Source organism: Chelonoidis abingdonii, chromosome 4 (assembly GCF_003597395.2).
Source record: "Chelonoidis abingdonii isolate Lonesome George chromosome 4, CheloAbing_2.0, whole genome shotgun sequence".
Classification (NCBI taxonomy): domain Eukaryota; kingdom Metazoa; phylum Chordata; order Testudines; family Testudinidae; genus Chelonoidis; species Chelonoidis abingdonii.
Window position 1 is genome coordinate 24,258,825 of NC_133772.1, and position 10,795 is coordinate 24,269,619.

Here is a 10,795-nt window from a genome sequence, read left to right on the forward strand (position 1 = left end):
GGCTTATCTCCTTCCCACAGCCTTATGGCAGAAAGTTCCCAAGGCAAGACCTGGCCACAGATGAAGTGTGCATGGAATCAAATGGACTGGGGCTGGAATGGGGTTATGTGCAGGCAGAGGGCACGCGCCCCGGGCTGAGAGTAAGGGGAAAGGGACTGAAGGTGTCACGGAGTCCCCGGGTGATGCTCTGGAACTGCTCCCCACAAAGCCAGTCAGGACTTTGGGGAGCCTCCTCTCCCTTGGAGCAGACTGTCTGCAGGGCAAGAAGCTCACACGGCTTCACCTCCTGGGTCTGACCTTGGAGCATTCAGCATATGCCCCTCCGTGCGCTTCCCACAGCGAGTCCACTCAGGCAGGGTCCTGGGGAACCCAGAGGGTCCTGCACCCCCACTTCACTTCGCAGTCAGATGTGACTCTTAGCTAGTCAGTAAAACAAAGGTTTAATAGATGACAGGAACACGGTCTAAAACAGAGCTTGTAGGTACAGAGAACAAGACCCCTCAGCTGAGTCCATTCTGGGGCCCAGCGAGCCAGACACCGACGTCTGCCCTCACTCCCTGTCCCCAGCCAGCTCCCAGCTGAAACCCCCTCCAGCCCCATCTTTCTGGCCTTTGTCTCTTTCCCGGGCCAGGAGGTCACCTGATCTCTTTGTTCTCCCACACCTTTAGCATCCCCTTGCAGTGGGGAAGGGTCCAGGCCATTAGTTGCCAGGAGACAGAGTGTCGGCCAGAAACTGAGGCACCCACACAGTATTCAGAGGAAACATTAAGAACAGCCCCACTTTGTCACAGAGGGAGAGACCCAGTGCAGGAGTGACAGGCCTTATGCAGCTATGGCCCAGGCTGGCAGGGAGTCTGGGCCGGAGCCAGAAGGCTGGTCTCCTCGCGTGGGGCTGGCTGTGCTGTGCTGGGCCAGGCGGAACCAGCTCCCCCAGTCCCTCATGCTTGGCCTGTTTGACAGATGATCGCTCCAGAGTGAAATTTTCCCCTCTGGAACAAGGCCCCTTCTCGGATCTCAGCCAGACCTGGCTCCTCCCGGTGAGTTGCCCCACCCTGATCCCCTTGGAAGCAAACTCCCTCACCTCCCCACCTGGCCTCCCGGTCCTCTACCCACCCTGATCCCCTGGGGAGTAGAACTCCCCCCCTCCCTCTGGTGCGCCGAGGCTCCCTGCCCCCATGGGGAGCAGCACTTGCCTGTCTGTGGCCTGTTCCTCCATAGTCGTCCTCCTCCTGCTGCACTTGTTGCTGCCATGAGCACTGACCCGGGAATCGCTGTGTGGGGCTGAACTCCGACTGTCCCCTGCGCTCTGGCACAGTCCCTGTCCCAGGACCTCTCCCAGCTTGGCTGTCTAACGCTTTCTCTCCTCTTTTTGCTTCCAAAACTGCTAGACCTCCCTCCTTTTCCTGCCCTCTGGCTCTGCCCGCTCGGCTGTCCTGAGGCAGGGAGCCCATGCTCTCTTCTGCCCCCTCCTTGGGATATCTGAGTAAGACTCTGGTTCTTCACACAGGGCTGCAATTCAACCAGGGACTATCTGGCTGTGCAAGGACCCGACAAGGTGACCATGGAGGAATTCTGGCGCTTGGTGTGGGACCATGGTGTGCACACCATAGTCACCCTGCTGCCATGCCAGGAGAAGAGCCAGGTAAGGCGCGGGTGCTGCACCGTTAACAAGAGAGCTGGGCAGTCTCTTTAGATGAGGTGATGGCTACAGCCGGTTGAAAAAATGGAGGGTTTTCTACAGGCAACCTCAATTTTTTTTGGCAGAAATTTGAATATTGAAAAATTTTGGCCAAACCGTGAAATATTTCATTTAGAAATGCGCCTGCCACGGTGCCTCTTAGGAGCTGTAGTTTGTCTGCCTCGTGTCTCCATTCTCCTGCATGAACAGGGCCCCCTGGTCAGACTGCATCTCCCATGATGCACCACAATATCCCCTAGTGGAGAGGGGAGGCCATGCATCATGGGAGGTGTAGTCTAATCAGGGAACCTTGCCCAGGCACAATGATAGGGCTACCAGGCAACCGAACTACACTGCCATCAGGCACCACGGCAATATTTCCAAGTGGAAAGAGTTTGGGTTTCAGGTGTTCCGTTGTCTACAAACCAGCAGAGACGCCCACAGGGGCAGGCAGGCATGCCAAAGGAAAAGCTGGTCAAAAATCAATTTTTCCATCAAAAAGCAGTTTTGACAGAAAATTTCCCATCACCTTTGCTACCACCATGTGGTCTGAGGAGGAAGGTGCCCACGCGGGAGCCTGGCACTGCTCCTCCCACTGACCCGCTGAGTCTGACATCATGGACATCTCACTGTTCTGCTCTCTGCCAGTGGGGAAGAGCCATGCTGACCCCCAGGGTAAATGGGCTGGAGCTACCTCGAGTGTGGCTTGTGATACTGCCTTGGGAGGTGCTGACCAAGGGGGGTGGGGGCTCCTTGAACCTCCCTCCCCAAGCTGTGCAGCATTTCCTGTATGGTCTGTATGGTACTGTGCTGTCACACACACACAGGTTTGTCCCACCAGCCTCTGCCACCGTTTCCCGAAGCTTTGGGCCAGACTTGGAAACTCCGTGTGTGGAGCAGTCTGTGGTTCAGGTTAGGACCCCGCTCCCCTGATGTGCATGGGGGATGCCTGGCTCCATGGCACCACAGGGGCCATGTGCATTATTGTGGGGGCAGCTTGCTCCCTGCCCTCACCAACCCTTTATAACATTTGAGGTAAAAACCAAAATGAGTCCCAACTCTGGAAGCAGTAAATGGCCCACGTGGTCTCCTGGGGAGATAGACACTAGCTGTTTAGTGGGGCAGCAGCTAGAGAAGCCAGATGGAGACCTCCGGTTTTACAGGGAACAGCAGTCCAGGATAGATCTCTTTCCATTGATCTCTGCTCCTGAGGAGGGGGAACTGCCATCCAAGGCCTCAGCTGCTGCCCCTCACACTGAGCTCCCAAAGGCACCTTCCCAGAAGGCCAATGAACATAAGGAATTTGCATGAAACCCAGTGAGTCACAGTCACCCTTCACTCCTCATGCTGGAGGTGCAGCCCCCAGAGACTACAAGCCCCAGCATGCAATGCAGCCTGATGGCTAAGCTGTGGTGGAGCATTGCATGCTGGGACCTGTAGTCCCATTGTGCTGGTGCATGTATTAAAGGTGAAGGTGGTTGCAATCAGCAACAATCTTTCCAACATAAGGGTGGGCTGTCAGCTTCCAGGAGGACGGCCACATGGCCCTTTTCTGGGCAGTGTCACCCTGATGCCAGCTGTGCCCTTGGCCCAGCACCTGTGAGCAGTGCCAAGTGGGGGCTGATCCGAAATGGGGCCACCAGGAGCTTGATGCACCAGTCGCTGTTGTTCGCAGGTTTTGAGCGATGCATGCTGGCCCCTGGAGGGCAGCCCAGTCTACACAGAGTTGTTGACCATCCAGCGGGGCCTGGAGAAGCACGTCTCAGGATGGAGGTGCATTCAGCTCAAACTGAAACACGTATGTGCCTCTGAGGGCTGGGGAGCTGGTTTTTCGAGCCCCGGGAGCTCCCCCCAGTCCCTAGGGGGGACTCATTCCCATTCCTAGACCATGCTGAAGTCTCATCCCGGGACTGGAATGACCAAGAGGCTGCAGCCAGGACAGAAGGGTATTGGTGGAGTGGGGTGGATTATGGGGCTGGAATAGCAGAGGAACAGTAGGACAGGAATGCTGAGGGGCATCAGCAGAGCTGGTGGGGAGCTCAGGTCTGGGACTGTCCATGGACCAGGTGCAGCAGGGGCATGGACAGGGTCAGTGCAAGCTTACCCCAACCTGGCCACTCCCTGCTGATGTACCTCAGCCCTGCCCTACAGGCACCACCTGCAGACATTTTCAACTTAGCTGGCCCATTGCCTTCTTGAGAGCCAGTGTGGGGGTGGTCTGGGAGACGTAGGCCCCTGGGACCTTGACTGAGAACTGCTAACTCATCACACAGATGCCACTGGATGCAGTGTGAGGGCTGGAGCAGAGCCACTGACCTAGGGAGAACAGCTCTGCCTTTAACTTCACTTTCCTCCTGTCCCTCTGTCTGCTACCACTGTAGCACCCCACCGCTGGGCACTGCTGACCCAGCATAGACGGACTAGGTGATGGAGCGCTACAGGACCCAATGCATCACTGTGGGCCAGAGGCTAGGAGGAAGGACTCTCCCTATTCCCCTGGTGTCCAGGCCTGTCCTGTCGTATGCACATGCCCCCTTCCTCCATAACCACAGCAGCTCTCTCTGTCCTGCCAGGAGAAGAAAGTGAAGGAGAGGCAGGTGCAGCGATTCCTGTATCCTCTGTGGGGATGCCAGCAGCAGCCAGATGTCCAGCTGCTGGTGGAGTTCCTCACCGCAGTTAGACGGTGCATGCCACACAGAAAGCGAGCCGGCCCACTGCTCCTGCACTGCAGGTACGGTCACGTGACTCCCTCTTCCATGTCCTCGTGAGTCCTCCAGGGCCAGAACCCCCTGGACGAACATCCCTGTGGGAGAGCCAGCTGCAGGGCTAGGCCAATCACAAAGCAGCCTGGGGCTGACCAAATGACCCGACAGTTCTCCCCTGCTGGTCTCCAGGGAGACATAAGGACCCGAGGTCCCTCCAGGGCCAGACTAGGGCTTGGTTGCTGACAGCCAGGGTATGCGGCCCCATCAGGGGAACCAGCATGGGGCTGTGAGATGCCAGGGCTGGCCAGAGAGCCTGGTTCGGGGCGCAGTCTCAGATAGCCAGTCGTGAACACCCAGCGTGCCCAGATGCCCTGGTTTCCTTCGTGATCATGCAGAGGCCAGGCCAGCTTCCCAGCCCTGCCTGGGCATGGTCTCTGTAAATGTCCCTCTCTCCAGGGGGTCCGTGCCCTGCCCTGCCAGGAGATGGGCTCCGTAATTATCCAGGCCTTGCCTATCTCCTATGTCTGTGCCTGTGTCATGAGTTGCGTGGTGGGTGGCAGAAGGGTTGATGGTTCTCCCTCCATCGGCTACCCCTTCCAGCAGTGGCATTGGCCAGATGGGGATGCTGATCGCCCTGGATTGCCTGCTGCACCAGATGAAAGCGGAGCGAAGTGTGGATGTCTATGGAGTCACCCTCAGGCTGATGAGAAGCTGTTGCCTCATGACCCCGACGCTGGTAGGTGGTGAGGAGGGAGGGCGTCGGGGCCAGGTGTGCCCTAGGAAAGCAATGGCCAGGTGCAGAACAGAGGCCTGGAACTGGGTGCAATAAGGGAGAGCTTCTCAGAACAGACCCAGGGACCCCTGAACTCTGTCAGCCTCCTATCTCCTCAAGCAGCTTCTACCCACCCAGCCTTGGCCCCGACTGAGCTCGCCGAGGCAGGTATCCTGCTCTGAGCCCAACACGCAGCGTGATTCTTAGCCAGGGCTCTGTGCCCATCTCTCCGTGCCCTACCAGGAGACATTCAGGGGGCAGGGGAGCAGCTCATGGTGGGGGGTCACTCCATCTGCCCCAAGCCCAGCAGGGAGCTCAGGGGAAGGACTCTCAGGCCCAGATCCTCAATAGCATTTAGGCACCTAATCCCACTGATTGCAATGGGAGTTAGGCGCCTAAAAACTTCAGAGGATCAGGGTGAATGCCTTCGATGTTAAGATTAAAGCCAGCAGCTTCCCCTCAGCCCCGACCCAGGAAACAACCAGGCAGAGCTGAAAATGAAACCCTCACAGTCCTAGCCCCCTGCTCGCTCTTCCATCCTGGACAGCCAGGGCATGGACCCCTAGTTTGTTCCCATGTGGGAAAATCCCCTGCCGCCTCCCCCTCAGGATCTGGGCACTGAAAACCACAGGCCCTGGTACACTTGGGTACTGGACGTCTCCTGGGTTGTTCTGTGTCACCTTCTCTTATAGATAGTTTCTTACATCGCATTCATTACAGCAGTGTCTGAGGGTCTGGCTGCACTGTGGCCAGGAACATGCATCACAGCCCAGGTGGACAGACACGCGCTAACACGGGTGGTGGCTCAGGCTTGCCACCTGAGTCCATAGCTATTGAGTCAGGTGGGTTTGCGCTTGGGTGGCTAGACCAAGCCACTGTCAGCGCCATGTCCATGCTGCTATTTTTAGTGTGGTAGCTCAAAGCTAGCATGCGTTTGTTGCTCCCAGCTGCAGTGTAGACATACGCCGAGTGCCTATCTGAGCCTTCCCGACCTGTGCCCTGTAGCCAGAGCACCAACGGGAGACACCTAGCTCGCCTGAAGGTCAGGGTGAGGAGCCCAGAGGGCCATCAGAGGCACCTCTGCCCACATTCCAATGGCAGATTGAGTCGAGGCTGCATTCGGAGCGGCGCAAACACATCGCACCACTAGATGGTACTGTGACACCAGCCTCAGGATGCCAATCCCAGCATTTCACCCTGCGCAGGCTGGGCTTGGCCACAGACTGAGCCGAGCTCTGGTTCCATAGATGTGCTTTTGAAGTTAATTTGTTTATTTCGCAGAAGCCTTTAGAGACGAGCTCCCTCACATTCCCGGTCCCACTGATAATCAGAATCCTTCTGTAACGTCCCTGCTGCCAGGCACCCTGCAAACAGCCAATAGGTTCATGAATTAATCCGAGCCCCGTGGGCCCTGGGAGCTGGAGGAGAGCTCACACACGAGGTTCTCTTATATACACACTCCCTGCCCCTCCCAGCCACTGCCCAGCTGGGCAAGGAAAGGGCCAGTAGGACCTGAGCCCACCAGACCACACATGGGGACGGAAGCACAGGGCTTACCCGTGGCTGTGGATCTAGGCCAGGCTGCTGTTATCTTGCATGGTTCCCTGGGTGAAACTGTAACTTTGGTGCCACCATGGCCAACTGCAGTTGAACTGTGAGGTGGTCAGTTCTCCCAGAGGCCAATAACCAACAGGAAAGCCTGAGGACACTTCCTGCTACACATCCCCACTCCAGATCCCGCAAAGGGTCTCTCCATGTCTGAATCACTTGTATTTACTCCCCCAGGCGCATCATTAGACCAGAACCCAGCCCCATTAGCTGTTCTGCAGTGTAACTGTAATTGCTGTCTGGCCTGACTTTGATACAGACTCCTCCCAAGGAGAGTATCCAAACACCAGCAGGGCCAGTGCGGAGCAGTTAATGGTGCTGGGTTCTGAAATTCTTTGTATTCCAGGAATTCAGGAATGGAATTTACCATCTTTGAAAAGAGGACCAAAGAGGACGTAAGGAATTATGGACCAGTTAGCCTAACTTTGGTTCCTGGAAAGATACTGGAACAAATGATTAAACAGTCAGTTTGTAAGCACCTATGGGATAACAGAGTTATAAGGAATAGCCAGTATGGATTTGTCAGAACAAATCATGACAAGCCAACCTAATTTCCTTCTTTGACAAGATTACTGATCTAGTGGATGTGTGGAAGCAATAGATGTGAGATCTTGATTTTACTAAGGCTTTTGACACAGTCCCACTTGACAGATAACTGGCTCTGTGGATGAGGGGAAAGCAGTGGACGTGTTATTCCTTGACTTTAGCAAAGCTTTTGATATGGTCTCCCGCAGTATTCTTGCTGGCAAGTTAAAGAAGTATGGGCTGGATGAAGGGACTGGAATGGGTTCCCGAGGGAGGTGGTGGAATCTCTTTCCTTAGAGGTTTTTAAGATCAGGCTTGACAAAGCCCTGACTGGGATGATTTAGTTGGTGTTGGTCCTGCTTTGAGCAGGGGGTTGGACTAGATGACTTCCTGAGGTCCCTTCCAACCCTGATATTCTATGATTCTATGACAGTCTCATAAGCAAACTAGAGAAATGTGGCATAAGATGGGTGCAAACTGATTGAAAGACTGTGCTCCAAGAGTGGTTATCAATGGTTTGCTGTCCAGCTGGAAAGGGCTATCTAGTGGGGTCCTTCCTACTTCTGATACTACTCAATATTTTCATTAATGACTTGAACAGGCTCCCAAGGGAGGCTGTGGAATCCCCGTCACTGGGGGTTTTTAAGAGCAGGCTGGACGCACACCTGTCAAGGTGGTCCAGGTCCTTCCACAGTGCAGGGGGCTGGACTTTGTGACCTCTTGAGGTCTCATCCCGTTTCTATGACCTGGTTATATTAAAAGGGGTAACTGCAGAACCACAGTGTCATGACAGTCAGTGGGCTTGACTGGTGTCTCTGAGGCAGGGTCAAGCCCCCTGACCTAGAATTACTCTCTGAACACCTCTCTGTCTCCTGCCTCCTTTCAGGATCAGTATGTGTTCTTGTACACGTGCATCCGGGACATCCTCACCCAGAAACAGCCCTAGGAAGAGCACAGCAGCTCCTGCCCCCAAGAGAGCCCGGCACTAGGGGCAGGCTGAGGAGAGCGCATCACAGGGCTATTTGCACAAACCTGACTGAAGCTCCCTCCGGAGAGAAGGGGACCCACCTGGGGCAGATACACCAGTCAGCTCCCCACCCCTTGAGGCCAACTCGGATGAGGAGCTAAGGCTGGGTTAGCCTGCATCAGCAGTTCAGAATCTCGGACTTTCCTGGTCTCTTCTCCCAGGACACAGTGGAAGAGCCTATTGCACATGCATTGGCTGCACCAGCCTCCCGCAAGGAGTGCCCTTCTGCTGTCCACAGTGCTGCAGCCCACTCAGCCTGCAAGCACCCAGCGCAGGGCATAGGAACCTGTCCAGGATTCAAAGCATTAAGCGGGGCTGCATCCCTGCTGCCTGGGATTCCTGGGACTCTGGAAGGTTTATGAATCCAGTCACCGTAGCACTTGCTCTGGGATCCTGCCGGCTTCCGTACTGACCTCCCTCCCCCACTGAGTACAAGACAGAATACATGGGGCGCCCTTCCTGCCACACCTGGCTCAGAGCCAGTGCACCCTACTGAGCAGGCTGCTGGGTGATGCTTATTTCCGTCCAGCAGGAGGTCTGGGAGGCCCAGGCGCTACGCACTGCTTCTCAGAGCGTCGAGCGGACGCTCTGGGTGTGCTAGTGCCTTTGGGAGACTCTGTGACTCAGGGCAGAGGACCAAGGGGAACAGGGGTGTCTCTCAATAAATAGATCACTAAGCAATGTGTATGAACAATAGAGAAAACAGCCCTAGAAGCCAGTGTCCTCTAACGAATGGTAGGTTTTACCGCACACCCTGGCCTGGCCTGCGACCTTCCAGCCAGCTGGATTGAAGGGCACCATCCCCAAAGGGCAGCCGTGCACACCCGCCGGGAGCACGCCGTTCGGCTGGCTTCCGAGCGCTGCCCCTTCGAGCCGGCTGTCCCATCGCAGTCAGAGCCCGGTACCTCGGCCCCGAGAGCTGAGTCCCAACTGCTAGAGCAGCAGACCTCTGCAGACCCTCAGGACAACCCTTCACATGGGACTCTCGCCTCTCCTAGCTGGGAGAAGAGTGGCAGGACTCCTTCCTTCCAACAGCATCATGTCACCCCACATTTATGCAGAGCCCGTGAGCAGGGGCCAAGGCACGACAGCAAAACCAAGAATAACAATCAAATGAGAAGACTCTTGCTGGCCAGTCACCCTCCATATAACCCTGTCTCTAAGGCCTGCCAGTTTATGTGGAGGAAAAACATTATCCACTAATTTGGCCTCAGCACACTGCTACCCTCTACCAGGGGAGCATGTGTATCAGCCATGTCCTCCAGTGGTTGCGCTAGAGGAGCTGTCTCTTCATCCCACTGAGACGTGGGGTTACAGCAACATACCACCCCCGCAATGGGACCTTAACTCTGGCCCCTGGAGCTGGCGATGCCCCCACAGAGTGCCAGCATCGGGGCTGGGGGTGCTATAGGAAATAGGAAGAACGACGGAGATGTTTGTCTTGATTCCAATTTGCAGCATGGACCTGAACACACACAGCTGCATTCGCTGGGGCTGGCACCACCGGGTAAGCTGACCTGAGCGTAAATGAAGTTTTTGGACAATACACTTGCCTGGTTTTTGTTGTTGTTGTTTTTATTTTAACCCTCCGCACGTCCTCGTCCCACAGCCCAGCTGCCCCTCCACTGCCTCTGGCTCCTTGGCAGTGACAAAGCCAGCCCCAGCAGGCACTGGCTGAGTGTTAGCGCTGTCACTGCCCTGTGTCCTCTCCTTGTGTCCTGTCTCTGCTGTGCTCCCCAGCCCTCTGCCCTACGGAGGAGTGGGCATCAGCGGGGGCCCCACAGGCTGAGCTGCTGGGCAGTGCAGGGAGTCAGTGAGGGCATGTTTTGAAAGGGGAGTATAGATATAAGGGAGGATTTGGGGGCAGAGCTAAAACCTCCTTTGAGCCTCCTCCCTGGCCGTGTGCTGACCTCCCCTTTCCCCTAGGAGCAGGAGCATCATGGGGAGGGGGAACCTAGAGCCCTTCCCCACGGCTGGAGGCAGCAAGGGGAATGAGGGGAGCAGGGGAGGGAAGGATGGCCTGGTGGAGCAGCCATGGGGAGGAATTGTGGAGAATGGGAGTATCTGTAGAGAAGGGAGGAGGGGACAGATGGCACTACCCCCCCCCCCCCGTGTATGTCATTGCAGGGGAAGGTGCCCAGCTCCTCCCTCCACCATGGGTCTGCTTCTGAGATCCAGAGAATAAAGGTCTCTTTGAGGATAATCCCTTATCCATCAAGGGATCACAGAGAAACTACCCTGTGGGAAACCCAGTTCTTCATCAAAGCTTCAGCCATCAGACTGGGTTTTCAAAAATGCAGCATTTGGATGAGCCCTGGCACTAAGAAGGGTCATTGGTTTGGACTGCGCTGACACATCAGGAGTTGTGCCAGCGTGCAGCCCTATGGGGCAAAGGGGTCGACCCCTCATCCAGCACCCTCTGAATCCCCACATCCCTGCACTGATTGCCCCATGCCCTCCAAACCCCCACATCCCTGCAC

The 10,795-nt window shown here is 56.0% G+C and overlaps 1 protein-coding gene across 1 annotated transcript in view; it reads left to right on the forward strand.

Moving 5' to 3' along the window:
- Positions 1 to 9,791, forward strand: part of LOC116831712 (receptor-type tyrosine-protein phosphatase V-like) — an 88,763-nt gene extending 78,972 nt beyond the window's left edge. Inside the window, exons 34-39 of the mRNA XM_075064713.1 lie at positions 961 to 1,037; positions 1,508 to 1,642; positions 3,354 to 3,476; positions 4,252 to 4,409; positions 4,984 to 5,119; positions 8,175 to 9,791. Of these exons, the coding sequence (XP_074920814.1) occupies positions 961 to 1,037; positions 1,508 to 1,642; positions 3,354 to 3,476; positions 4,252 to 4,409; positions 4,984 to 5,119; positions 8,175 to 8,234 (689 nt within the window). The 3' untranslated portion in view covers positions 8,235 to 9,791. The remainder of the gene's footprint in view (positions 1 to 960; positions 1,038 to 1,507; positions 1,643 to 3,353; positions 3,477 to 4,251; positions 4,410 to 4,983; positions 5,120 to 8,174) is intronic.
- Positions 9,792 to 10,795: the final 1,004 nt, after the last annotated feature.